This window comes from Centropristis striata, chromosome 6 (genome assembly GCF_030273125.1).
Source record: "Centropristis striata isolate RG_2023a ecotype Rhode Island chromosome 6, C.striata_1.0, whole genome shotgun sequence".
Lineage (NCBI taxonomy): Eukaryota > Metazoa > Chordata > Actinopteri > Perciformes > Serranidae > Centropristis > Centropristis striata.
In genome coordinates, this window is record NC_081522.1 from 1,730,320 (window position 1) to 1,756,636 (window position 26,317).

The 26,317-nt window shown below is 34.7% G+C and overlaps 1 protein-coding gene and 1 long non-coding RNA gene across 2 annotated transcripts in view; one reads left to right on the top strand and one right to left on the bottom strand.

Annotated features, from left to right (window-relative positions):
- Window positions 1–5,163, bottom strand: part of sf3b3 (splicing factor 3b, subunit 3) — a 64,758-nt gene extending 59,595 nt beyond the window's left edge. The window contains exons 1-3 of the mRNA XM_059334467.1: window positions 5,016–5,163; window positions 3,462–3,606; window positions 1,322–1,477 (exon numbers count right to left, since the gene is read on the bottom strand). Coding sequence (XP_059190450.1) covers window positions 1,322–1,477; window positions 3,462–3,531 — 226 coding nt within the window. The 5' untranslated portion in view covers window positions 3,532–3,606; window positions 5,016–5,163. The remainder of the gene's footprint in view (window positions 1–1,321; window positions 1,478–3,461; window positions 3,607–5,015) is intronic.
- An 8,557-nt stretch (window positions 5,164–13,720) lies between these two features.
- LOC131972780 (uncharacterized) overlaps window positions 13,721–26,317 on the top strand; it is a 74,113-nt gene continuing 61,516 nt past the window's right edge. Inside the window, exon 1 of the long non-coding RNA XR_009394498.1 lies at window positions 13,721–14,016. This is a non-coding gene — a long non-coding RNA (uncharacterized LOC131972780). The remainder of the gene's footprint in view (window positions 14,017–26,317) is intronic.

The following is a 26,317-nucleotide window of genomic DNA, read 5'->3' on the forward strand; positions in this document are numbered from 1 at the left end:
ATTTATTAGGACTAAACAAGGAGAAGCAGCATTTAGTTTTTATGCAACAAATCTCTGGAACAAACTCCCAGAGAACTTGAGGTCTGCTGCAACTCTCAGCTCTTTTAAATCAAGTCTGAAGACTTTTCTGTTTCCATTTTAACCTGTAATTTTTATTCATTCGCTCTTAAATGTTTTATTCATTCATTTTTTTTTTTTTTTATTTATTCGCTTTTAAATGTCTAAATTAGCCTACCAACCTTACTAATAGTCATAATGAGCATTTATAAATATAGTTTTGTCAGAATACAGCCAGGTCCCAAGTGCAAATCAGAGGCTGCAAACCGAAGAAATATCTCAGGAGATTTGGAATTGATAGCTAGTCTAGCGAGGGAACTTCAAAACTAGCTTCAGGTTGGCAAAATTTAGAGGCAATGGAGCCGGGCCGTAGACTTTCATAAGCTGTGAAGCACATTGTAGTTGACTTAAAATGTTTTAAAACATTTTTCGTCACACAGCTGGTGTTGCCGATGTCGAGATGTCGCTCTTCAAATGGCGTCATGGCAAGGATGCGTTCAAACACTCAGAAAATTACATCATCTGCACATTTTTACATTTGAAGAATACCAATTGCTTTGGGCCTACACCAATGACAAATTACATTTAAAATGTCAAGAAATTAAACAGTTAATAAAATATTTGGTGGAAATATTACTATGGATCCAATGGTGGCCCTACTAGGTCTATCACCAAAAGGCATTGAAGGAAGAGCCAAAAAATATATTTTACAGATATTACTAGCAACAGCAATTAAATGTTGCTAACATATAGTATGTGGTCTGAAAAAATAAAGGAAATATATCAAATGGAACAAATAACATACTCCTTAAGACTTCAAAAACATATATTCACTAAAAGGTGGAGCCCAGCTATGGGTATACTGATATCATTTTATTGCTTTTATTCCATTTTAATTTATATTTTTCTTTGTCATTATAGTCTCTGTATTTTTTTTTTTGATGTACCATAAGTGTTACCATGTGTATGAAACAGCAGATATGTTGAATATGATTCTGTACACGATTGTGAATGAAACTTAAATAAAAACTAAGTTAAAAAAAAAAAAATGTCAAGAAATAAACGTTTTGATTTGTACGTTTTTTTTGTCACAGCCACAGGGAGCCACTGTATATGGCCTGAAGAGACGCATGTGGCTCTGGAGACGCAGGTTGCCTACTCTTGGTCTAATTCATGAAAATGAATTATCTTAGGGTGAAATACATCAGAATGTTGCCTTTAAATATAATCCATTAGTTTGTTGAGAGCACCCTTGGCTACGTACCTTTGGTCCCTCCGGTGAGTCTGAAGGCCATCAGGGACCTCACGATGCCAAACACCTCCACTGTGAGCAGAGTGTGAACCTTCCCTGTGTTGGCATCTGGACGCAATAATTCCAAGATCTTGCCCCTGGAAACCACAATCTCCTGCATCTTGGTTCCTACCAAGACACAAACATCTCTTGTCAGCATTCAGCATGAGTCACATGTCAGCTTTCAGGTGAAAAACAACCCTGTATACACTACCGGTCAAAAGTTTTAGAACACCCCAATTTTTCCAGTTTTTTATTGGGATTCAAGCAGTTCAAGTCAAATGAACAGCTTGAAAGGGTTAGGGTTAGGGTTATAATTTTCAATTAAATTCTAGAAAAGTTGTTGTGTTCTAAAACTTTTGACCAGTAGTGTACATTATCTCAATGATAGGTGTTTATTATGGTTCAAACCCAGCAATTTTAATGCTTATATTTCACAAGATTTCACAGGAAAAACTGCTCCTCCTGCAGCCCCTATGTCTGTCGGAGTTACAAACTAACATTATTACTATCATTTAATCCAACAAATATCAAAAGTAAAGAGTTAATGTTCTATGCGAGTTTCTGCAGATATGTGCTTTACAAGTTGAACTTGTTTTCCACAGAGCCACTGCTGCTATGAAGGAATATTAAAGTTACTGCTATGCAATAAATAAACGTCAATCTAGGTAATCTAGTAGTATCTAGTCAATAAATGATTACAAGGTTAACATAAATGAAAGACTATAGGCCTGTGCATGAGTGGATGAATTGATGGGGGGAAACAAGAGTAAAATATTAATATTAATATCGTCCCACATGATCGATCGGTTCTGATCAGTAATTGGATCCGTGAGGCTTCAGGTGATCGGTCCCTGATCGGACCATTTCTAAATCTTTTTATTTGTATAAGCTGATTTAGAGATAAAAGATATGACCAACACTGTACCCAGCACTTATGTCTGCATTTAAAAAAATAGAATAAGCACATCACATCAAGTTGAACTTTAATTATGGCAAGACCCATAGATTGAGTGATATTTTGAGCATCTGTTCATTTCAAACCCACAAATAAACAATACTGTCTGGTATTAAATACAGAGGTGTTGCATTGTCTTTACTTATTGCAGTCAGAGAAAACTCATGATGAAAACTCATAATAACCAGAGAAAAGGAAAGGTATGTGCATCATGCTGATAAATAGACCCAACATACGAACAAAAACCGTGCATTTGGAAAAAACGCTCGCGCTCGCGGGTAAAAACGACAAAATATTTTATCGTTTCATTTAGACGGTGACGGCGTTTTTGGGGCTTAAAGACGCAAAAATCTGAAACCACCCTCCAAAGTGTAAAAGTTAAATCCTCTCCTCCGTAGCGTGTCGTCTACACTGACAAGACACAAAACTCTGATCTGATCTGCTCAGGTCACGTATGTGTTTACGTCACATACATGCTCCAGGACAGGAAATAAAGAAACGTGGGATTATTTCCATGGTGGGACCTTCAAGCTGCTCTGGCAGCTCTAATAAACTTACAGGAGTCTTTCCACCAAATGTCCAGGATATGTACAGATAGTATTAGTGAACAGAGAAGGATCTGGAATTACCTCCATCACATTCTGGATGCAGCGATTGGTGGGAGGAGCCAGACGGCTGTGAACGAGACCTGGGAGATCTAGTGATGGTGGAGAACTTTGTGGAAGGAGTAGCTGATGAAAATGTGTGGCGTGAAAACTTCTGCATGCCCAAAGATGCTCTTATGGCTTTAAGTGATGCCGCCTGGCTGCATACAATCCAATTTCACACACTTTTGCGTCACCGTATGCAGCAGATTTCCTCCTGAAAACGCTCGTCTAAACGAGGAATAAAAAGTGAAGACGAGACGCCACTTTTGCGTCTTCTGTTCAGACCGTCCTCGTGTAAACGGAGCCTTAAGCTATTTGTTTTGCTCAAGGACACTTTGTCATGTAGGATGGAGGCACCGGTATTGTACCACTACCTGTACAAATAATAGATATTTCCTCCATAACTCCAGAGTTACGACCCCCCTCCCACAAATCACTCTGACCAGCCAATCTAATGCAGGCAAAGATAACCAAACCAAACCAAACAGAAAAAAAAAAACAATCTCACCTGAGAAGTTTCCATGAATGGCATGAGTGATGCCCGTGGCACGCTGTAGGGTGATGTTGTACAAAAACATGGCTCCGTCTCTGTGGCTTCCCCACAAGGTTCTTCAGGGGCTGCAAACAGTCAGAGCACTTAGCTCAGCTCAAAACTGTAGGAAACAATGGGAAACAAATAAAGATGTTTTAGTATGGACAGTAATAAAGTAATATCTCTTAATACTAAAAACAGTGCATTTCCCATTTCTAGTCTTTTGAGGGTCTAAAGTGATCCGACTAAGTTTTTATATTCTATATCTTTGCAATAAATTAATTTCATCATTCACTATTACAGGTTTTCCTCAAATAACTTGTTTTTGATCATCATACAACCTAATTTTTTGTTTTCATTTCTTACTTTTTGAATAAAACCCCCTTTTTTTTTTTTTTTTAAATCACTATGTTTCTAATGCACAAGGTCATTTTTGACCCATGTTGTGCATTAGAAGGTGTTTATATGTTGTTACCAATTCACCAATTTAAACCTGACAAAGAATACACAAATTTTAACTATCCTATTTTGTTAAATTGGTGTTTCTCCAATGGAAATTATCTATTGGTGGCTCTAATAAATGTAAGTCTCAAATGTTAATATATGTGATTTTCTAATGCAATGCAACTCTTTTAAAGTTAAACTTTAAAAATAACACAAACATAGTTACACATATACTCAAACTGTTAATTCAGTGTAGCACTTTTTGTATCACTACGCTTCTAATGCACAAGGTCATTTTTGACCCATGTGTGTAAACTTGATTTAACAATACAAAAACTATTTTTCTTCAGAAAGTATGAAAGGAAAAATGGATATAATGATCTATTGTAATAATAATAAAAAATATATTCAAACACACAGCCAGCCAGGGTGATTTTTGTGCATCAAAGGGTTAATACTAAAAACAGTGCATTTCCCATTTCTAGTCTTTTGAGGACATTGTGAGGGCTTAACGGGGTGTTGTTGACTATTTAAGAGGGATATTCAAACTGAACGGGACTAAGCTGAGCTGTGGAGGAAGTGGCACTTTGTACTCTGTAAAAACGACTTACCATCCAAAACATATTTAACTCTGAGCAATAGAGCCATTAAGAATTAGTGAAAGGCTAACATGCTACCTGGGCACACACACACTGAACTTATGCTGTTAGTTTACATGCCAATAACCCAAGAGCAATGCTATTAGCTTAGCAAATACAAGACCAACTTTACCTTTAGCAAGTCTGGATAACAAATATATACATTTGTTTGTAAACTTAGCCGCTTTGTAGCAAAAACCACGCATTAGACGGTTATTTATATTTACCCTGGGCTACTCAAAACTGTGCATTTAGCCTAAAACGGCTAAAAAATGAACTTGCATTGACCGGACTGAGAGCCCATTCATTGAAAGCGCCAATTTCGCCTGCCGCTTTCCCCATTTTTTTTTTTTTTGTGTTATATTACTTAATACCGTTAACATTTTACACGCATACAACCTCCATTTGATCGCAAACAACCTGTACATTTTCAAAAAAATATATTTACCGGCGTGTTAAGCAAGATGATTCTGATTTCAGATGGATAAAGTTTCATTTGTACAAACAATTTCCATGGGACTCAAGAAGGCAACGATGAGCCGCCGTTTGGGGGTCCTTCCTCAGCCAAAACGTCATCACGTGAGGTGGCCCGCACAGTGCCTGACGGAAATCAGACACACGCTGTAGTAGGGTCGAACATCCAGCAGGTGGCGAGAAAGATCTCAAAACCAGATCTAAATAGATAGAAACATGAAGACAGGACGTATACCACGAGGTTAATAACAATTTCTTACTACATCCATTGTTTGGATATTGTATTTCCTCCTTGATTGTTTTATCCATGTTGTTCATCCAGTGGCAATATAGTGTGCCAAGCATTCTGTGATATATGATGTATCATTATACCTTATTATTATTATTATTATTACAATATATAATTTTTAAATTGTTTTGCATTGCATTTCGAAATTGAGCTATAACTAAAAATGAACTCATTGATGTCTGTTTTATCTTGTGACAAAGGTTTAGATTTTAATTTTGCTTTATTTCAGAGAAATAATGATATAAAAAACACAAAATCCAACTAAAAACCAAGCAGTAATTGCACTTACCACAGTCTGCTTTGGATATATATACTAATTTAAACATTAAAAAAAAAGAGAGAAATTATAAGTTTATTTGAAAGGGAAATTATTATGTATAAGTGAGATAAAATGATATGAAGACTAAAATATAACATTTATTTATAACATGAAGTCTAAAATACACAAATCTTTAAATAGAGTTGTTGAACACTTTAAAATACACTTATAAGAATAAAATGTTTATTCACTGAAAACAAAATATAAAAGCTGAAAAAAGACAACAACATTGTAATTACTGCACTCTGTTTATGCATTATTTTTAGAACCTTTTACAGCAATGCACATTTTAAGTTAACTTGGTGACTGCTAAAAACAGTGTTTATCTGATTTTTCGATCAACCTTTTTTTTTATCATATCAGTTAACTTATCAGGTGACTGGTAAAAACAGTGTTTTTTAAGGAACTAATTACACTGTCAGTATTGTAAAACATAATTATGATTAAATTATAGGAAAGTAGTTAATTTCTGTGCCATATAAGGAAAGAATAACTTGTCCCTCACTCTCACTCTCTGGTTCTTAGGTGTTTCATCTCATTTGGATATGTGGAGGAACGCATAGACATTTTTGTCATGTCTTTGTATCACTTTTAAAAAGGTTTTTAAGTTTTAATTCTAATAATGCAGTTATGAATCAAGACAAGCTCTTGTATTTTTTGCCCCCTAAGTGACTGTATGGTACTAAGTCACGTAGTTTTACAGTCAATATTGGCATAACATGATGCAAAGACAACGGGACCTCACACAAAATACCAACACAAATTTGACAAATGCATAAGTATACAACATGTATACATATTATATTCATACACATTTACAGTTTTATATGCCTATTTATACCTGCAGAATGCTTCTACGCAGATACACAAATACACATAGATACACAAAAGTCACAGTTTGGTTCACACCCACTTTAGGTGTGTTTGGTGTGGTTTCGGTATAGTAGGGGAAAAAAATATGTTTCTTTATTCTAAGTATCAAAATCAAAATCTTCTTGTTGGGCACACAGGTAGAATGTTGTCTTCTGGCAACTCTGTTAATCTATTTTTATTATTAAAAAAAGAAAAATTTCAAACACCTCTTTATAACATTGTAGATTGATTCATAATGTGTTAAAACGAGTTTCAGAATGCTTTGTATGCCACAGGAATGCAGAGAGGGGGGCATCATACCACAACATGGCCCAGAGGTGGGCGAGTCCTGAAAATGAGAATGAGTTCAAGTGGGTTCAAATCCTCATGACTGAGGATCAGGGAGGCAGTGGTTAGTTTCTCAGCCAGGTCAGGGTAAGCCATAATCAGTGCATCTATTAAATTAACTGAACATGAAAACCACAAAGTATGAATGCTTTATAATCATGTGGGGAGACATGCAAATAGTGAGCCAGTCTCAGCTAACACTGGAGAGAGCGTGTCTATGTTGCCCTCAGACTGGGGAACATAGGACCCCTTTTCCCTGCTTTTCCTAAAAAGGGTCCTATGCAGGCATAAGCGAACTAAGCAACTGCTTAGGGCCCCATGGCCACTAGGGGGCCCCCAAGAGCAATTAACAAAAAATATGTGCATATTTTGTTTAATATTTTGCATGCATGAGTGACACTTTCTATATGATCGAAGATACACTACTGGTCAAAAGTTTTAGAACACACCAACTTTTCCAGAATTTAATTGAAAATGATGCAGTTTAATGTCTCAGTGTACTCTGAAATTAATGCACATTTGCAACATTTAAAATTCTTTATTGAGCATGATAGTGTTTTGAAAGTAAAAAAAAGATTCAAAATCACATTTTATGTTGGACTAAAGGACTAAAAAAAGACACAAAATGACCAAAAAAAGACACAAAATGACAAAAAAAAGACACAAAATGACCAAAAAAGACACCAAAAGACACAAAATGACTAAAAAAAGACACAAAATGACAAAAAAGACACAAAATGACCAAAAAAGACACCAAAAGACACAAAATGACTAAAAAAAGACACAAAATGACAAAAAAAGACACAAAATGACTTACAAAGACATGAAAAGAATAAAAAAAATGGACAAAATAGCCCAAGACTCCATAGAGTTAAGTTGTTAACCCATTTCTTGTTCCCTGAAAAAGGCCTACTTGTATAATTCTGAAATGTACATTATTTTTCAGTTTTGGTTAAGCTTACCTTTTTTTATTTACCTCTGGCAGTTCACCACTTACCTTTGGACCCTTTCAAGCTGTTCATTTGACTTGAACTGCTTGAATTTCAATAAAAAACTGGAAAAATTGGGGTGTTCAGTACTTTTGACCGGTGGTGTATATTATTGTACAAAAATACAATTTTTTGTCAACAACGCCAAGATAAAGGAATGTTTTCACGTTTTTCCAAAAATAATAAACCAGATGACACTTTTACAGTAAAAATAATGCTTTACCATTTGGATTGTTGTGTAAATCAACCACAAGTCACTCTATAGTTGAATGTGATACATGTTTAGATTAAAAAACACATGTGACACCCTGGACATCATTCATTCATTGGTATCATTTGTATCATTATTGCATTGGTATTATTTATGTAATTGAATTTTTGGCACTGAATGTGGAAATATCTAAGTGTCTTTGTATTACTGTTGTTGGTGTTATAGGCCTCCATCAGCCCCCAGTGAAGCGTTACAACCTTTAAAGCAGTTTTTGTCCAAACTGAATTACAGTGAACTTCTTTTGGCTGGTGGTTTAAACTGGGACTGGCTTAATACAGTTTCAAATGATTTTAAATCTTTTTGTGATTCCTTTAGTCTTTACCAGTTGGTGAATTTACCCACTCGACCAAACCTCAAAAATCCTTGATCGACTTGATTGTAACTAATGTTCCTCATAAATTTTCATCCCTGGGTGTTTTCTGTAATGATTTAAGTGATCACTGTGTTGTTGCCGCTATTAGAAACACCAAGGTCCCCAAATCCAAACCTCATATAATTTATAAGAGGAATCTTAAACATTTCAATGAGCAAGCTTATCATCACGACTTGTCCTGTGTTGATTGGAAGAACACTGTAAAAAATAATCTGTTTAATTTACGGTAAAATACCGGCAGCTCCGGTTGCCAGAGCTTCATCGTAATAAATAAAGTGAATGGTTTTCTGCTACAAATTTAAATGTAAATATCAGCAAAAACTGTAATCTAGACTGAATATTCCTGCTATTTTTTTGGCAATTGTGTCATTCATAAACACATCATGGTATTTCTCTATTAACTTTACATGAAAATGTGATATTTTAACAGCAAAACGGTGTTTCTTCCAGTTTATGACAGAAAAAAGGAAAAAGTTTGGTGCTATTCTTTGATTAATAGTAATTAAAAGTGTCTAATACAATTTTTCATTTTACACCCCATTTCTGATGTATTTGACAGTGTTTTCCTGTTATTTCTACAAACATTTTTACAGTGAAGATAGGGCTGATACCAGATGTAGGACATTTTTTAGGGACATTTTTTATACAAATTATAAATAAACATGCCCCTTTCAGGAAGTACAGGGTTAAGGGACGAGGAAACCCATGGTTTTCTCCAGAGCTGGCAGATGCTATTCATGAGCGTAACCAAGCTTGGGCCAAGGCAAGAAAAATGGACTCTCCCATACACTGTAAAAAAGAAACTGTTGTTTTCACGGTAAAATACTGGCAGCTGTGGTTGCCAGAACTTTACCGTAATAAATATGGTGAAACTTTTTGTAATATTAGGGTAAAATGATATTAACACTGTTGATTTCACGTTTAAAATTGCCATTTTATTCCATTTTTTACCATAAAAAATAAAACATTTTTCCATCAAAAGAAACGGTGTTCTGCCATATGATTGACAAGAAAATACTTTATAAATGCTGCATAAATTAAAGATAAAGATATTACTATTGCATATCAGTATATTTTTGCTAGAGATATGGTGTTTAGTAAATTTAACAGTGAGAAAAAGTATTTTTACAAAAATAAATGCAAAAATTACAGTGATGCTTGTATATATATTACAGTATATTTTTGTTACAAACACGGTGCCAGTGTATTATACAGTGGAGTAATGTTTTGTCTTTGTTTTAATTAAAAAAAATACTTTTGTGGCTGATATATACATTTACGGTGTTTCATTGTTACTGAAACTGAATTAACTAATTTATAATTTTACGATCTTTTACTGTCATGGTTTAGCAGTTTTTCACCGTAAAGTCTACAGGCATTTTTTACAGTGTAGATTGGTCTATTTTCAGACAATTACAGAACAAATGCTCTTCCTTCATTAAAAAAGCCAAATCAGAATATTATTTGTCTGTCACAAATGAAAACCTAAACAATCCACAGAAATATTGGAAAGTCATAAAGTCACTTTCAGTGAGAAAAAAAGCATGCTGGTTCTACCTACCGATATTTTAAACGGCTCTACTCCTACTTATAACAAAATTGAGATTTTTAATTGTTTTAATAAGCATTTTATAAAATCTGGCTCTTTGTTGACTCTCTTAGAACTGTCGCTGTGAAACGCTGCACAAGTCTGCCAATGTGCACTGGAGAGCCTTTTAATCTTGTTACTTTTTCTGTGCAAGAAGTTCATAAAGCCCTCAAAACATTAGATCAGAGAAAACCTTCTGGCCCAGATTTGATAGATCCTTATTTTCTAAAATTGGCAGCAGACTTTGTGGCAGAGCCTCTTACAATCCTGTTTAACCTCACAGTCGAGAAAAATGACATACCTTCTTTGTGGAAATCGGCTTTTGTCCTCCCTTTATTAAAAGGGGGTGACCCTGCAATCCTGACAAATTATAGACCAATATCCAATCTCTCAATTTTGGCCAAAATTCTTGAAGCTCTTGTTAGTGAGCAAGTAAAGGAGTTTTTGTACTCAAATGATATTCTATCAAAACATCAATCTGGCTTCAGGAAAAAACATAGCACCATCACAGCAGCAATGAAAGTTGCAAATGACATGACTGTAGGACTTGACAAAAAACGACCTCTTTTTATTGATTTGTCAAAAGCGTTTGACACCGTCGATCATGATATTTTAAAACTTAAACTGTGTCACTCAGGATTTTCAGAGCACACAGTTGCTTGGTTCTCAGATGATCTCAGTAATAGGTCCCAATGCATTAAATATGATGGTCTGTGTTCTGAATTTGTTACTGTCCACAAGGGGGTGCCACAGGGTTCTGTTTTGGGGCCCCTCTTATTTATCATTTATATCAATGACTTGGGTCTAAATGTGTCCGATGCAAATGTGCATTTCTATAATGACGACACAGTTATTTAGTAAAATGGATCAACTCTTGTTCAGGCTGTTGAATCTTTGCAGAAAGCTTTTGTAGCTGTACAAAACTCATTAATTCCCTTGAAACTGGTTCTTAATGCAGATAAAGCAACGCTTATGTTATTTTCTAATAGTAAAAATTGCCTCAAATGGTTCCCCCAGTGTCCACTCTTGAGCGCAGTGAAATAGAGGTGAATATGTATAAATAACTGATGACTCACTCACCTTCAAGCCACATATAGAAAATCTTGTGAAGAAGCTGAGGCTAAAATTGGGTTTTTATTTTCGAAATAATTTGTTGTGTTTTTCTTTTAATGTAAGAAAACGTCTTGTCACTGCAACATTTTATCAGTGTTGGATTACGGAGACCTTTTCTACATGAATGCTGCTGATCAATGTCTTAGAATGATTGATACTGTTTATCATGCTTCTTTGAGGTTCATTACTAACTGTAAGATGTCCACTCACCATTGTGAATTATACTCTGGGGTAGGATTAATAATCAATATTCTGATATTTAAAGGTGGGTTTTCAGCCTGTTTGTGTAGCCTTGGGGTCAGAACTTAGTAATTGTGATGATTTGCTCTTCTGAAAATCTTTTTCAATGAATCATATTAATTTTTTTTAAGTTGGGAAGTTCACTTTATTATTAGGAGACTACCTGTGACTTTGTTTTCAAAGTAAAAGCTGCAAGGTCATGATAAAAACAAATTGTATTAGCTACATGCATAGACTATACAATATGTCAACAACAAAAATATATACTTTATTCTCAGAATTAAAGTCAGAATTCTGAGAATAAAGTCAGAATTCTGAATATAAAGTCAGAACTTGAATATTTTTTTCTTGTGTGGCCCTAATCCTCTTCCGTAGGGTTCTTATGGGTTAAGTCAGTAGTTCTCATCCTTTTTGAGTCGCGACCCCCAATTTAACATGCATATTGTCCGCGACCCCCACTCACTGAACAGAATTTCACACGCACAGTTCAGATCACCCAAAAAAGAAACAAAATGACCGAAAAAAGGAAACAAAATGACCAAAAAAGACACAAAATGACCACAAAATGACCAAAAAAAGACACAAATTGACCACAAAATGATCAAAAAAGACACAAAATGACCAAAAAAAGACACAAAATGACCAAACAAGACACAAAATTACCAAAAAAGACACAAAATTACCAGAAAAAGACACAAAATTACCAAAAAAGACACACAATGACCAAAAGACACAAAATGACCAAAAAAAGACACAAAATGACTAAAAAAAAGACACAAAATGACCAGAAAAGACACAAAATGACCAAAAAAAGACACAAAATGACCAAAAAAAGACAAAATGACCAAAAGAAAAAGACACAAAATGACCTAAAAAGACACAAAATGACTAAAAAAAAGACACAAAATGACCAGAAAAGACACAAAATGACCAAAAAAAGACACAAAATGACTAAAAAAAGACACAAAATGACCAGAAAAGACACAAAATGACCAAAAAAAGACACAAAATGACCAGAAAAGACACAAAATGACCAAAAAAAAGACAAAATGACCAAAAAAAAAGACACAAAATGACCAAAAAAGACACAAAATGACCTAAAAAGACACAAAATGACAAAAAAGGAAACCAAATTACCAAAAAAGACACAAATTGACCACAAAATGATCAAAAATGACACAAAATGACCAGAAAAGACACAAAATGACCCAAAAAAGACACTAAATGACCAAAAAAAGACACAAAATTACCAGAAAAGACACAAAATTACCCAAAAGACACAAAATTACCAAAAAAAGACACAAAATGACCTAAAAAGACACAAAATGACCAAAAAAGGAAACCAAATTACCAAAAAAGACACAAATTGACCACAAAATGATAAAAAAAGACACAAAATGATAAAAAAAGACACAAAATGAACAAAAAAAAGACAAAATTACCAAAAAAGACACAAAATGACCTAAAAAGACACAAAATGACCAAAAAAGACACAAAATGACCAAAAAAGGAAACCAAATTACCATAAAAGACACAAATTGACCATAAAATGATCAAAAAAGACACAAAATGACCAGAAAAGACACAAAATGACCAAAAAAAGACACAAAATGACCTAAAAAGACACAAAATTACCAAAAAAGACACAAAATGACCAAAAAAGGACACAAAATGACCAAAAATAGGAAACCAAATTACCAAAAAAAGACACAAATTGACCACAAAATTATCACAAAAGACACAAAATGACCAAAAAGACACAAAATTACCAAAAAAGACACAAAATGACCAAAGAAAGGAAACAAAATGATAAAAAAAGACACAAAATTACCTAAAAAGACACAAAATGACCAAAAAAGGAAACCAAATTACCAAAAAAAGACACAAATTGACCACAAAATTATCACAAAAGACACAAAATGACCAAAAAAGACACCAAATGACCAAAAAAGACACAAAATGACTAAAAAAAGACACAAAATGACCAAAAAAAGGAAACCAAATGACCAAAAAAGACACAAAATGAACAAAAAAAGACATTAAGTGACCAAAAAGACTCAAACAAATTATTTGGCGACCCCCAGAAATCATCTCGCGACCCCAAGGTTGAGAATAACTGGGTTAAGTGACATGGTTTTTATCGGTTTTGTAACGCACACAATGCTTTAATTGTGAAAAGCTCCAACAGGAAGTAGTAGATTTCTGCTGGTTAGCATGACAGCAGTGGCCACCGGGGTTTACGAGGCCCGTCCCTCCCAGGAAGACACTAGCCGACGCTCCTCCTGCTCCTCCTGCTCCTCCTGCTCGTCGCTGAGGGCCGTCCAGGAGAACAGTCCGCGGTTCTCCTTCTAGTGTCGGACACCTCCTCATCTCTCATTACTATTCAGTAGCGGGTTAGCAGCTTTTAGCCTCTCCGTTCGGCTCTGCATCCAGAGAGAGAGAGAGAGAGAGAGAGAGAGAGAGAGAGAGAGGAGAACCACACATTTCTGCTCAGACAACGTGACTGCATGCCATGAATGACGAGAAGTGCTAAATGCGAGGAGAAGGACCGCTGATTTGGGATTTTATCCATAAACGCACCTGGCACAGCAAGGTGAGTCTTTAAGAAACATCATTTTCTTGCAGCCAAATGGTCTCTAACACGCTGCTGGGGGCAAAGCAACAAAGCTGCTGCTGGTGGAGTGATGAATAGGCATCATTCCTCTCCTCCAGCTGGTGTCGGAGGCCATCAGCTCCTTCATCTCCTCTGCACTGAAAAAAATAATAAATTAGAGTGACATTGATTTACTTAAATAAAGCAAGCCAAGTTTCTCCACACAGAAAGTGTTTGTAATCTTTACTCAGGCTGTTTAACCCTCTGGAGTCTCCAAAAGCACCAAATCATTCAGACTTCTTCTTCATGATATCCAGACTAGAAAACAAAGCAGCGTGGAGCCCTACTGTAAATTTACCTCTAAAGTTCTGGCTGTAAACTCCATGAGGCCAGTTTCAGTTTGATGATGATATACCAAGTAAAACTGGAGACAAGCTCAAATAGATTTAGTATCAAATGATAGAACTGGATGGATATTTTACGTATATGTTAGATTTGCAACATTTAAAATTATTTATTGAGCATGATAGTGTTTTGAAAGTAAAAAGAGATTCAAAATTGCATTTTATGTTGGACTAAAGGACTAAAAAAGACACAAAATGACTAAAAAAGGGCACAAAATGACTAAAAAAAGACACAAAATGACTAAAAAAGACAACAAATGACCAAAAAAGACACAAAATGACTAAAAAAAGACGCAAAATGACCAAAAAAAGACACAAAATGACTAAAAAAGGGCACAAAATGACTAAAAAAGGGCACAAAATGACTAAAAAAGACACCAAATGACCAAAAAAGACACAAAATGACTAAAAAAAGACGCAAAATGACCAAAAAAGACACAAAAAGACTTACAAAGACACGAAAAGACATGAAAAGGATTCAGAAATGGACAAAATAGCCCCATAGAGTTAATAGAACCACTTATTTTTTTTAATGAAAATACACAAGTAAATTGCAGATTCACTGAATTCAATTACATTTTACTTGCAAATATCAACTAATGAAGCCAATAAACTGGTTTAGTGAATATTACTTGGAACGAATGATTCAATTTACATACAAAACTGAGGACACATAATAACAAACAATCACTAAGTAATGCACTACATGAAAAAACTGCTATTTTAAAGTAAAAGCACTGAATTTGTATTTCTTTGTAGAATTTATATAGATGATTGAAATAATAATTACAGGGCCAAAAAAATCTTTTTTTTAAAGGTTTTTATTAGGCTATATTGTCAGGGAAAAAGTGACTAATTAAGTAACACTTATTCATTGTTGGACTACTCAGGGCAATTCATCCCACTGTATATTTTATAACCAAACTTTGAGGTATTTCCCTAAAAATGTGGTCAGTGTGGTTGAGAAATACACTGAGGAAACCTTCAAAATAAAATTCTCTGACTCCGACACAAAATCCTCACCTATTTCTCATTATTTAGGCTGGTCAGTTCATGAGGTCTTTCTCTTAAACACTTTTATTTATTTTATTTTAATTTTATTTATTTTATATCCTTTTATAACACAAACTCCTGCCTTGATAGGACCTGCAGAGATATTACTGGAGACACAGATTTTTGCAATAAAGCATAAAACATAAGATATATCTTTTTGTGATTATAGAACCTTTCTCTATAGCAGCTATTCTCAACCTTGGGGTCGGGACCCCATTTGGTCAATTTGTGTCCTTTTTTGGTCATTTTGTTTCTTTTTTGGATCATTTTGTGTCTTTTTTGGTAATATTGTTTCTTTTTTGGGTCATTTTGTGTCTTTTTTGGTCAATTTGTGTCTTTCATCATTTTGTGGTCCATTCGTGTCTTATTTGGTCATTTTCTTTCCTTTTTTTGGTCATTTTGTGTCTTTTTTTAATCATTTTGTGGTCAATTTGTGTCTTTTTTTCGGTCATTTTGTGTCTTTTTTTGGTCATTTTGTGTCTTTTTTGGTAATATTGTTTCTTTTTTGGGTCATTTTGTGTCTTTTTTGCTCAATTTATGTCTGTCATCATTTTGTGGTCCATTCGTGTCTTATTTGGTCATTTTCTTTCCTTTTTTTGGTCATTTTGTGTCTTTTTAGGTCATTTTGTGTCTTTTTTTTATCATTTTGTGGTCAATTTTTGTCTTTTTTTTGGTCATTTTGTGTCTTTTTTTGGTCATTTTGTGTCTTTTTTGGTCATTATGTTTCCTTTTTTTGGTCATTTTGTTTCTTTTTTGGGTGATCTGAACTGTGCGTGTGAGATTGTGTTCAGTGAGTGGGGGTCACGGACAACATGCATGTTAAATTGGGGGTCGTGACTCAAAAAGGTTGAGAACTACTGCTCTATAGGGCAGAGAAAGTTTAAGCAGATGCAGTAAATGTATTTAGTTCAATCATAGTTTAAAAACAATATTAGCACATCATCATTGTATCAAAGCATTTTGCATGCACAGAGAGAGCACACACACACACACACACACACACATATAGTGAATTATTATGCATGCATAGATAGTGACGTTCGTCACACAGAGACAGAATAACAGATTATTCTAACAGTGACCAGAAAACATGCCTCAAAACATAGCCTACCTTATCATGGTGGCATTTTCCTCCCATATGACATTAAATGCACCGCCTCGGTTACAGTTTGACATTTAAGCACCACTCTAGTTTCTTTCCTACTGTTCCCCCCTCTTTCTCTCACTGAACATAATCTCACATGGACAGTTCAGATCACCCAAAAAAAGAAACAAAATGACCAAAAGAAGGAAACAAAATGACCAAAAAAGACACAAATTGACCACAAAATGATCAAAAAAGACACAAAATGACCAAAAAAACCACTAAATGACCAGAAAAGACACAAAATGACCAAAAAAAGACACAAAATGACCCAAAAAAAGAAACAAAATGACCAAAAAAAGACACAAAATGACCCAAAAAGAAACAAAATGACCAAAAAAGACACAAAATGACCCAAAAAAGAAACAAAATGACCAAAAAAGACACAAAATGATCAAAAAAGACACAAAATGACCAAAAAAACACTAAATGACCAGAAAAGACACAAAATGACCCAAAAAAGAAACAAAATGACCCAAAAAAGAAACAAAATAACCAAACAACAAACACAAAATGACCAAAAAAAGACAGTAAGTGACCAAAAACCACAAAATGACAAAAAAAGACACAAAATTACCAAAAAGACACAAAATTACCAAAAAAGACACAAATTGACCACAAAATGTCAATAAAAGACACAAAATGACCAAAAAAGACACAAAACGACCAAACAACAAACACAAAATGACCAAAAAAAGACAGTAAGTGACCAAAAACACATTAACACATGAACACTTTAACACAGTGGAGACAGAGCTGACTTCCAAAATGCTTTGGCGACCCCCAGAAATCATCTCGTGACCCCAACTGGGGTCCCGACCCCAAGGTTGAGAACAGCTGCTGTAGAACACCTCCACTCCACTTCTCTGCTCCTCTCTTCTCCTTCTCTTTGTACACTTGACACCTATTTGCCCTTCTCCCCACTTCTTTACTCTTCTTCCTCTCCTTTTGTCCTCTCGGCCCCCCTCCCATCACCTCTCTATCGCTCTCTTTTCCCCTCCATCGATCTGCCTGCCGGCGTTGCTAAGAGACAACAGAGCAGTCTGAGTGCTGAGAGGGAAAGAGTAGATAGAAGGACGGCAGGAAAAGAGGTGGAAATATTAAGAGGAGCTCTTCTCTTCTCTTCTCTTCTCTTCTCTTCTCTTCTCTTCTCTTCTATTCTATTCTATTCTATTCTATTCTATTCTATTCTATTCTATTCTCTTCTCTTCTCTTCTCTTCTACTTCTCTTCTCTTCTCTTCTCTTCTCTTCTCTTCTCTTCTCTTTCTATTTCTTCTTCTCTTCTCTTCTCTTCTCTTCTCTTCTATTTCTATTTCTTCTTCTCTTCTCTTCTACTTCTATTCTATTCCTCTTCTCTTGTCTTCTCTTCTCTTCTCTTCTCTTCTCTTCTCTTCTCTTCTACTTCTACTTCTCTTCTCTTCTCTTCTCTTCTCTTCTCTTCTCTTCTCTTCTCTTCTCTTCACTTCTACTTCTATTCTATTCTATTCTATTCTATTCTATTCACTTCTACTTCTACTTCTACTTCTCTTCTCTTCTCTTCTCTTCTCTTCTCTTCTCTTCTCTTCTCTTCTCTTCTCTTCACTTCTACTTCTATTCTATTCTATTCTATTCTATTCTATTCTATTCTATTCTATTCACTTCTACTTCTACTTCTCTTCTCTTCTCTTCTCTTCTCTTCTCTTCTCTTCTCTTCTCTTCTCTTCTCTTCTCTTCTACTTCTATTCTATTCTATTCACTTCTACTTCTACTTCTCTTCTCTTCTATTTACTACTACTTCTACTTCTCTTCTCTTCTATTCTATTCACTTCTACTTCTACTTCTCTTCTCTTCTCTTCTCTTCTATTCACTTCTACTTCTCTTCTCTTCTCTTCTCTTCTACTTCTCTTCTCTTCTCTTCTCTTCTCTTCTCTTCTCTTCTCTTCTCTTCTACTTCTACTTCTATTCTATTCTATTCTATTCTATTCTATTCTATTCTATTCACTTCTACTTCTCTTCTATTCTATTCTATTCTATTCACTTCTACTTCTCTTCTCTTCTCTTCTCTTCTCTTCTATTCTACTTCTATTCTACTTCTCTTCTCTTCTCTTCTCTTCTCTTCTCTTCTCTTCTCTTCTCTTCTCTTCTCTTCTCTTCTCTTCTATTCACTTCTACTTCTACTTCTACTTCTACTTCTCTTCTCTTCTCTTCTCTTCTCTTCTCTTCTCTTCTCTTCTCTTCTCTTCTCTTCTATTCTATTCTATTCTATTCTATTCTATTCTATTCTATTCACTTCTCTTCTCTTCTCTTCTCTTCTCTTCTCTTCTCTTCTCTTCTCTTCTCTTCTCTTCTTTCGGCAGATGGACATTAATATTTTAATGTCAGTGCAGTTCCTACCAGCTGCAGTTTAAGGCTGTTTGATGAGCGTTCAGTGTCCCATCAGGTCATAAACTGTCTTGGTGAAGATGTTGTGTAGAAACATGCTTTTACTAATAACACATAGACACTTTTGCACAGGTTTGCAGAGATTTTTTTTGTGGTAATTACAGTTTACAAAGAAGTTGTTGCACACACAAACTCCATGAGGCCAGTTTCAGTTTGATGATGATATACCAAGTAAAACTGGAGACAAGCTCAAATAGATTTAGTATCAAATGATAGAACTGGATGGAACCCTCTTATATGGTAGATTTGCAACATTTAAAATTCTTTATTGAGCATGATAGTGTTTTGAAAGTAAAAAGAGATTAAAAATCACATTTTATGTTGGACTAAAGGACTAAAAAAGTCAAAATGACACAAAAAAAGGGCACAAAATGACTAAAAAAGGGCACAAAATGACTAAAAAAGACACAAAAAGACTTACAAAGACACGAAAACACATGAAAAGGATTCAAAAATGGACAAAATAGCCCAAGACCCCATAGAGTTAATAGAACCACTTTTTAAAAAAAAAAATGAAAATACACAAGTAAATTGCAACATTTAAAATTCTTTATTGAGCATGATAGTGTTTTGAAAGTAAAAAAAGATTAAAAATCACATTTTATGTTGGACTAAAGGACTAAAAAAGACACAAAATGACTAAAAAAGGGCACAAAATGACTAAAAAAGACACAAAATTACTAAAAAAAGACACAAAAAGACTTACAAAGACACGAAAAGGATTCAAAAATGGACAAAATAGCCCAAGACCCCATAGAGTTAATAGAACCACTTTTTAAAAAAAATGAAAATACACAAGTAAATTGCAGATTACAGCTTATAAAGAAGTTGTTGCTCACACACCTAGAATCACTTGTTATGCTGTAATGCTAAAAAGTTGGACCAACAAAAACAGTGGCAACACAAATCGTTTGAATCCATTTTCTTTGTAAATATAGCTGCAACTAACGACTGTTAATTATGGATTGCATATTGCATATTGCATATTTTTATAAAAAAATGCAAAAATCTTACATATTAATGAATATGTAATCACCACTAGGGCTGCAACTTAATCGATTATGATTGTTTTCATTATCGATTAATCTTTTGATTATGTAAACGTTGTTGTTTGGTCAATAAAATGTTGAAAAATATCAATCAGTGTTTCCCAAACCACAAGATGACGTCATCAAATCTCTTGTTTTGTCCACAAACCAAAGAGATATTCAGTTTATTGTCATAAAGGAACAAAGAAACCAGAAATATTCACATTGAAGAAGCTGAAATCAGAGAATTTGGACTTCTTGTCTTTAAAACCAGATAGAGCCAATTATTCGATTATCAAAATAGTTGACGATTAATTTAATAATCGACTATTGTTCGATTAATCGAATAATTGTTGCAGCTCTAATCACCACAGAGAAAAGGTATACTCACATGAAATATCACAAACTGGGAAAATTCAATTTTTTTTATATCTTAGGAACATGACACAACATTGTTTAACACAGAGGTGTCAAACTCTGGCCCGTGGGCCAAATTTGGTCCGCAATATAATTATATTTGGCCCGCGAGGAAATACCAAATGACAACCAGAGCTGGCCCGCCGGTATTATACAGCGCAAATAATACTACAAATCCCAGAATGCTCTGCTGGTGTTCTGGCTTGAACACAGTAGATCAGTGTGGAGCAAACTGAGCAACAATTAAAGTTGTCTTTATGCACTTTTTCTTGCTAGTCCAAGGCTTGAATGGTTGCACATTCATTGAAGGATATTATTATTAGTCATTTGGTTTATTATTGTTATTTTATTCTTACATTTATTTTTAGCCTGTGGAAAAAAGATTACTGTTAAATTTAAATTTAAAGAAGGCCGCATATAAAATAAAGGGACATACGACTTTTATTTAAATTTTATGTAAGAAATGAATGCCATTGATGTGTTTGTTTGTTTTATTTGATATTCGATTTTGCATGTTTGCAATATTAAGTTATATCAAGCTTTGCTTGTTCCATTTCGTTTGAACTTGTTTAGGTCCATTTTTTTCAATAAATATCAATGTTGGCCCGCGACTTTGTTCAAGTTTTACATTTTGGCCCACTGTGTATTTGAGTTTGACACCCCTGGTTTAACATGTTAAATTTGTCCCTGCTTTGACCCAACTGTTTCTGTTTCTAAGAAACCCACCTTAGATAACCCATTAGTATATTAGCTAACGCTTCTCTCATCTTTTTCTCTTCTCATCCACTGGTAACATACAGTTAATCCTCTGAGGAAAACCCAGGGGCTTAAATGTAAGCGTTACAACCTTCAACCTTCCCTCCAGGTTTAAATGATCTAACTGTTAAAAATAAAACAGAAGCAGCAGCAGACTGTCACCAGGGAAGTAAAATCACCAGCAACAACAAGGATCACCCCTTCTCCTGGGTCACAGGCAACACTGCCTCTATTTTGTTCAGTTTTCTACATTATTTTACTTGTAGGACCCCGTGTTTGAAAGTGCTGTAGTAACCGTTTTTTGATTAGGTCCTGTGGTGATGAATGTACGAGTTTAGCACAATGCTCAAAATTTCCATTCTGGATTTTTCGTGGCTTTAACAGAGGCTTAGAGGCTGCAGCAACACAGCAGGCCTGGCTTTGTAATCATGGCCAATATAGCACCTAAACCCCTTCTATTCTAATGTTATGCTTGTATAGACACTGTGTTTTGGCATTGGCTAACATAGCACTACTCTACAATTTTTAGTTTTGGCATGAAACCTAAAATCTGCCATTTAAAGTCAGAGGAAACGTCCTCATTGGTAAATGGACCTGCACTTATATAGCGCTTTGCGACCACTCAAAGTGATTTACACTACAGACTGCGCTGACCACAAAATGATCAAAAAAAGACACAAAATGACCAAAAAAACCCACAAAATGACCAGAAAAGACACAAAATGACCAAAAAAACCCACAAAATTACCAGAAAAGACACAAAATGACCAAAAAAAGACACAAATTGACCAAAAAAACCCACAAAATGACCAGAAAAGACACAAAATGACCAAAAAAACCCACAAAATTACCAGAAAAGACACAAAATGACCAATAAAAGACACAAATTGACCAAAAAAGACACAAAATGACCAAAAAAAGACACAAAATGACCAAAAATAGACACAAAATAACCAAAAAACACACAAAAGGACCAAAAAAAGACAGAAAATGACCCATAAAAGAAACCAAATAACCAAAAAACCCACAAAATGACTAAAAAAAGACACAAAATGATCAAAAAAGACACAAAATGATCAAAAAAAGACCCCTTCTATTCTAATTCTATGCTTGTATAGACACTGTGTTTTGGCATTGGCTAACATGGCACTACTCTCCAATTTTTAGTTTTGGCATGAAACCTAAAATCTGCCATTTAAAGTCAGAGGAAACGTCCTCATTGGTAAATGACCTGCACTTATATAGCGCTTTTCGACCACTCAAAGCTCTTTACACTACAGACTGCACTCATTCACCCTTTCACACACACATTCATACTGGTGGCAGAGGCTACCCTAAACCAGCTATTCTCAACCTTGGAGTTGGGACCCCAATTGGGGTCGCGAGATGATTTCTGGGGGTCGGCAAATCATTTTGGAAGTCAGCTCTTTTTTGTCATTTTGTGTCTTTTTTGGTCATTTTGTGTCTTTTTTGATCATTTTGTGGTCAATTTGTGTCTTTTTTTGGTCATTTTGTGGTCAATTTGTGTCTTTTTTTGGTCATTTTGTGTCTTTTTTGGTCATTTTGTGTCTTTTTTGGTCTTTTTGTGTCTTTTTTGGTCATTTTGTGGTCAATTTGTGTCTTTTCTGGTCATTTTGTGGTCATTTTGTGTCTTTTTTGGTCATTTTGTGTCTTTTTTTGGTCATTTTGTGTCATTTTTTGGTCATTTTGTGTCTTTTTTGGTCATTATGTTTCCTTGTTTTTGGTCATTTTGTTTCTTTTTTGGGTGATCTGAACTGTGCGTGTGAGATTGTGTTCAGTGAGCGGGGGTCACGGACAACATGGATGTTAAATTGGGGGCCGCAACTCAAAAAGGTTGAGAACTACTGCCCTAAACGGTGCCACCTGCCACCATTGGGAGTTCATTCACACACTGATCGGGAGCAATTTGGGGTTCAGTATCTTGCTCAAGGATACTTCAACATGTAGGCTGCGACAGTCAGGATTCGAACCACCAACCCTTGGGTTGGGGGGCAACCCACTCTACCAACTGAGCCACAGCCGCCCACATTGGTGGCCTTGGATCGCTTTATCAACCTCTAACTTCTCTTCTTTTCTGTCTTTTTTTCTAACATTCTCAACAACAGAGTAGATGCTAAGTCATGCTAAACTGGTTTAATCACACCACTGACAGCTATTTAGTAATAATTGTAGCTAAGTGACCAGTAAAAAAGTGCTTCTGTCTATTCAACTTAAACTCCTGCCAACAAATATATAATGCAATTTAAAGATTTTTCATACACAGATAGGCACAATACAAAAGCAATAATTTGTGCCCATGCATACTGTATGTGGGACATTTCTGTTTGAGCATTGAGAATTGAGATTGAGAAAAAGGCCTCTACCAATAAAAGATGTGAGCGTATAATTTCCTCTGTAGTTCAATACATGAAATGAAATGTTCTTACTTTGAAGTGGCTAATGAATCACACCGCATGACTTATCTTCACATCAGAAATATAATTAATAATTAATTAATGCATTTAAAACACTCTGTGAGAAGCTACTGTCCAGGTAGAACAGCTAGTGTTACAAGGCACAAAATGTATCACGGCAATAAAATTAAAAGGGTCCGTATGAGTATGAGTCACACTATAAAACACCAAGAGGCGCCAATGTCTCTGGAGGTCTGAGAAAGGGCCATTTAATAAAACCGGTTTGAGAGGAAGAAGCCACTTGATGTGCTTCAGACCTGTTATCTGTTAAGGATCCTTCTAGCACCAACATAAAGCTGTTGAAAAGGTTCACTAGTGAGTCACCACATGATACAAATCTCTCAAAGAAATCTGACTCTCAACTTGAAATAAGGATGTATGACAAAACTATCTCAATTCAGGGTCAACCTACTGGCTTTCTCTCTATTTTACAATAAAACTGCTACTATGAATATTACCCACTAGAGCAGGGATGGGCAACTGGAGGCCCGGGGGCCACATACGGCCCGCACCCTCACTTGAAGTGGCCCTCAGTACAACCACATGCATTTGAGTAGGGCTGGGCGATATGGCCCTAAAAGAATATCACGATATTGCAGGCTATTTTTGCGATAAAGATATTCTTGACGATATTAGGAAATACTTAAATAGATATAGAAAATATGATTTTTTTTTCAGTCTGTATAGATAATAAATAAATAAATAAAAATCGAAAATGTAGTTTGAAGTGCAAATCTCAACAGTTGCCAAATACAAAAATTCTTGACTCTTGAGTATGAGCAAATAATAAAAATAACCATTTAGGGGTTCTGGGGAAATATTTTCATGACATTTTGTAAAAGAGAATAAAGGTTCTTGTATGTTTTATTTAAGGCATCTTATTTTGACAGTCTTCTTGTAAGTTCTGTGGTGGATTCTGTTAACACACTGTGCTCTTATTTTGAAAACTGCATGTGTTTAGCGACACTCAGACTTACGCCACTACATCAAGAAGTAGGAATGTTGCCAATATCATGATATGCATTTTTTTTAACCATTAAAAAAAATATACCGATATTATCGTGAACGATACGATATGGTACAGCCCTACATTTGAGCATGAAAGTGCAGTGTAAAAATGCACAAAATGACTTCTTGCAATTAATGTTGGTCACAGTAAGTGGTTATTTTTTATTTGCTTCAAACCTTTTGTATTCCTATTTATACTGTTAAACGTGCATTTGAGCATGAAATATGTTAAGTTACTGCACTGCTCAAATATATTTAGTATATAATGATAGAACTGGATGCAACCCTCTTATATGTTATATTTGCAACATTTAAAATTCTTTATTGAGCGTGATAGTGTTTTGAAAGTAAAAAAAGATTCAAAATCACATTTTATGTTGGACTAAAGGACTAAAAAAGACACAAAATGACAAAAAAGACACAAAATGACAAAAAAGACACAAAATTATAAAAAAAAGACACAAAATTAATGAAAAAAGATACAAAATAACCCAAAAAAGACACAACAAAATTATTAAAAAAAGACGCAAAATGACCCAAAAAAGACAAAATTATTTTAAAAAAAGACACGATTTTGTTTTAAAGACACAATTGCCAAAAAAGACACAAAATTATTTTAAAAAGACATTAAAAAAAGGCACAAAATTACAAAAATGTTGGTCTGCTGTTCTTGCACAGAGAAAAAAAGAAATTAGTTATTTTTTATTTGCTTCGAACCTTTTGTATTCCTATTTATACTGTTAAACATGCATTTGAGCATGAAATATGTTAAGTTACTGCACTGCTCAAATATATTTAGTATAAAATGATAGCACTGGATGCAACCCTCTTATATGTTATATTTGCAACATTTAAAATTCTTTATTGAGCATGATAGTGTTTTGAAAGTAAAAAAAGATTCAAAATCACATTTTATGTTGGACTAAAGGACTAAAAAAAGACACAAAATGACTAAAAAAAAAGACACAAAATGACCAAAAAAGACACAAAAAGACTTACAAAGACACGAAAAGACATGAAAAGGATTAAAAAATGGACAAAATAGCCTAAGACCCCATAGAGTTAATAGAACCACTTTATATCTTCATATCAGGATATGACTTTTGGTCCATATCGCCCTATTGTGTTCCAAATAGCATACTTTTTTTTTTTTTTTTTGTAGGTACAACAGCCACCCTTACCAAGTATTCCCTGTTGTATGCAATATGTATACAAATAAGATATACTTCCTCATTATAACATGGTGACTTGAACTTTGACCCCCTGGCTCAAATATATGCTGCACAGAGGATTGTGGGTCAGAAAAGCCAGAAAAGCCAGAAAAGCCAGAAAAACATGCTGGCTTGCCTATTGTAAAATGAAAATGAAAATCAGATGAAGTAAGACATCCTGGTATTTCTGACTTACAATGTACTAGGGTATACCAAATATTTTTCTGGAATACTAAATATTATGGTAGTACTGTGTGGGCAAAACTAATGCCATTCCCATCAGCCTCAGCTGCACTGTGTTTTGTTCTAAATAATAATAATAATAATAATAATAATTCATTTTATTTAATAGGGCGCCTTTCAAGGCACTCAAGGTGGCCTTAC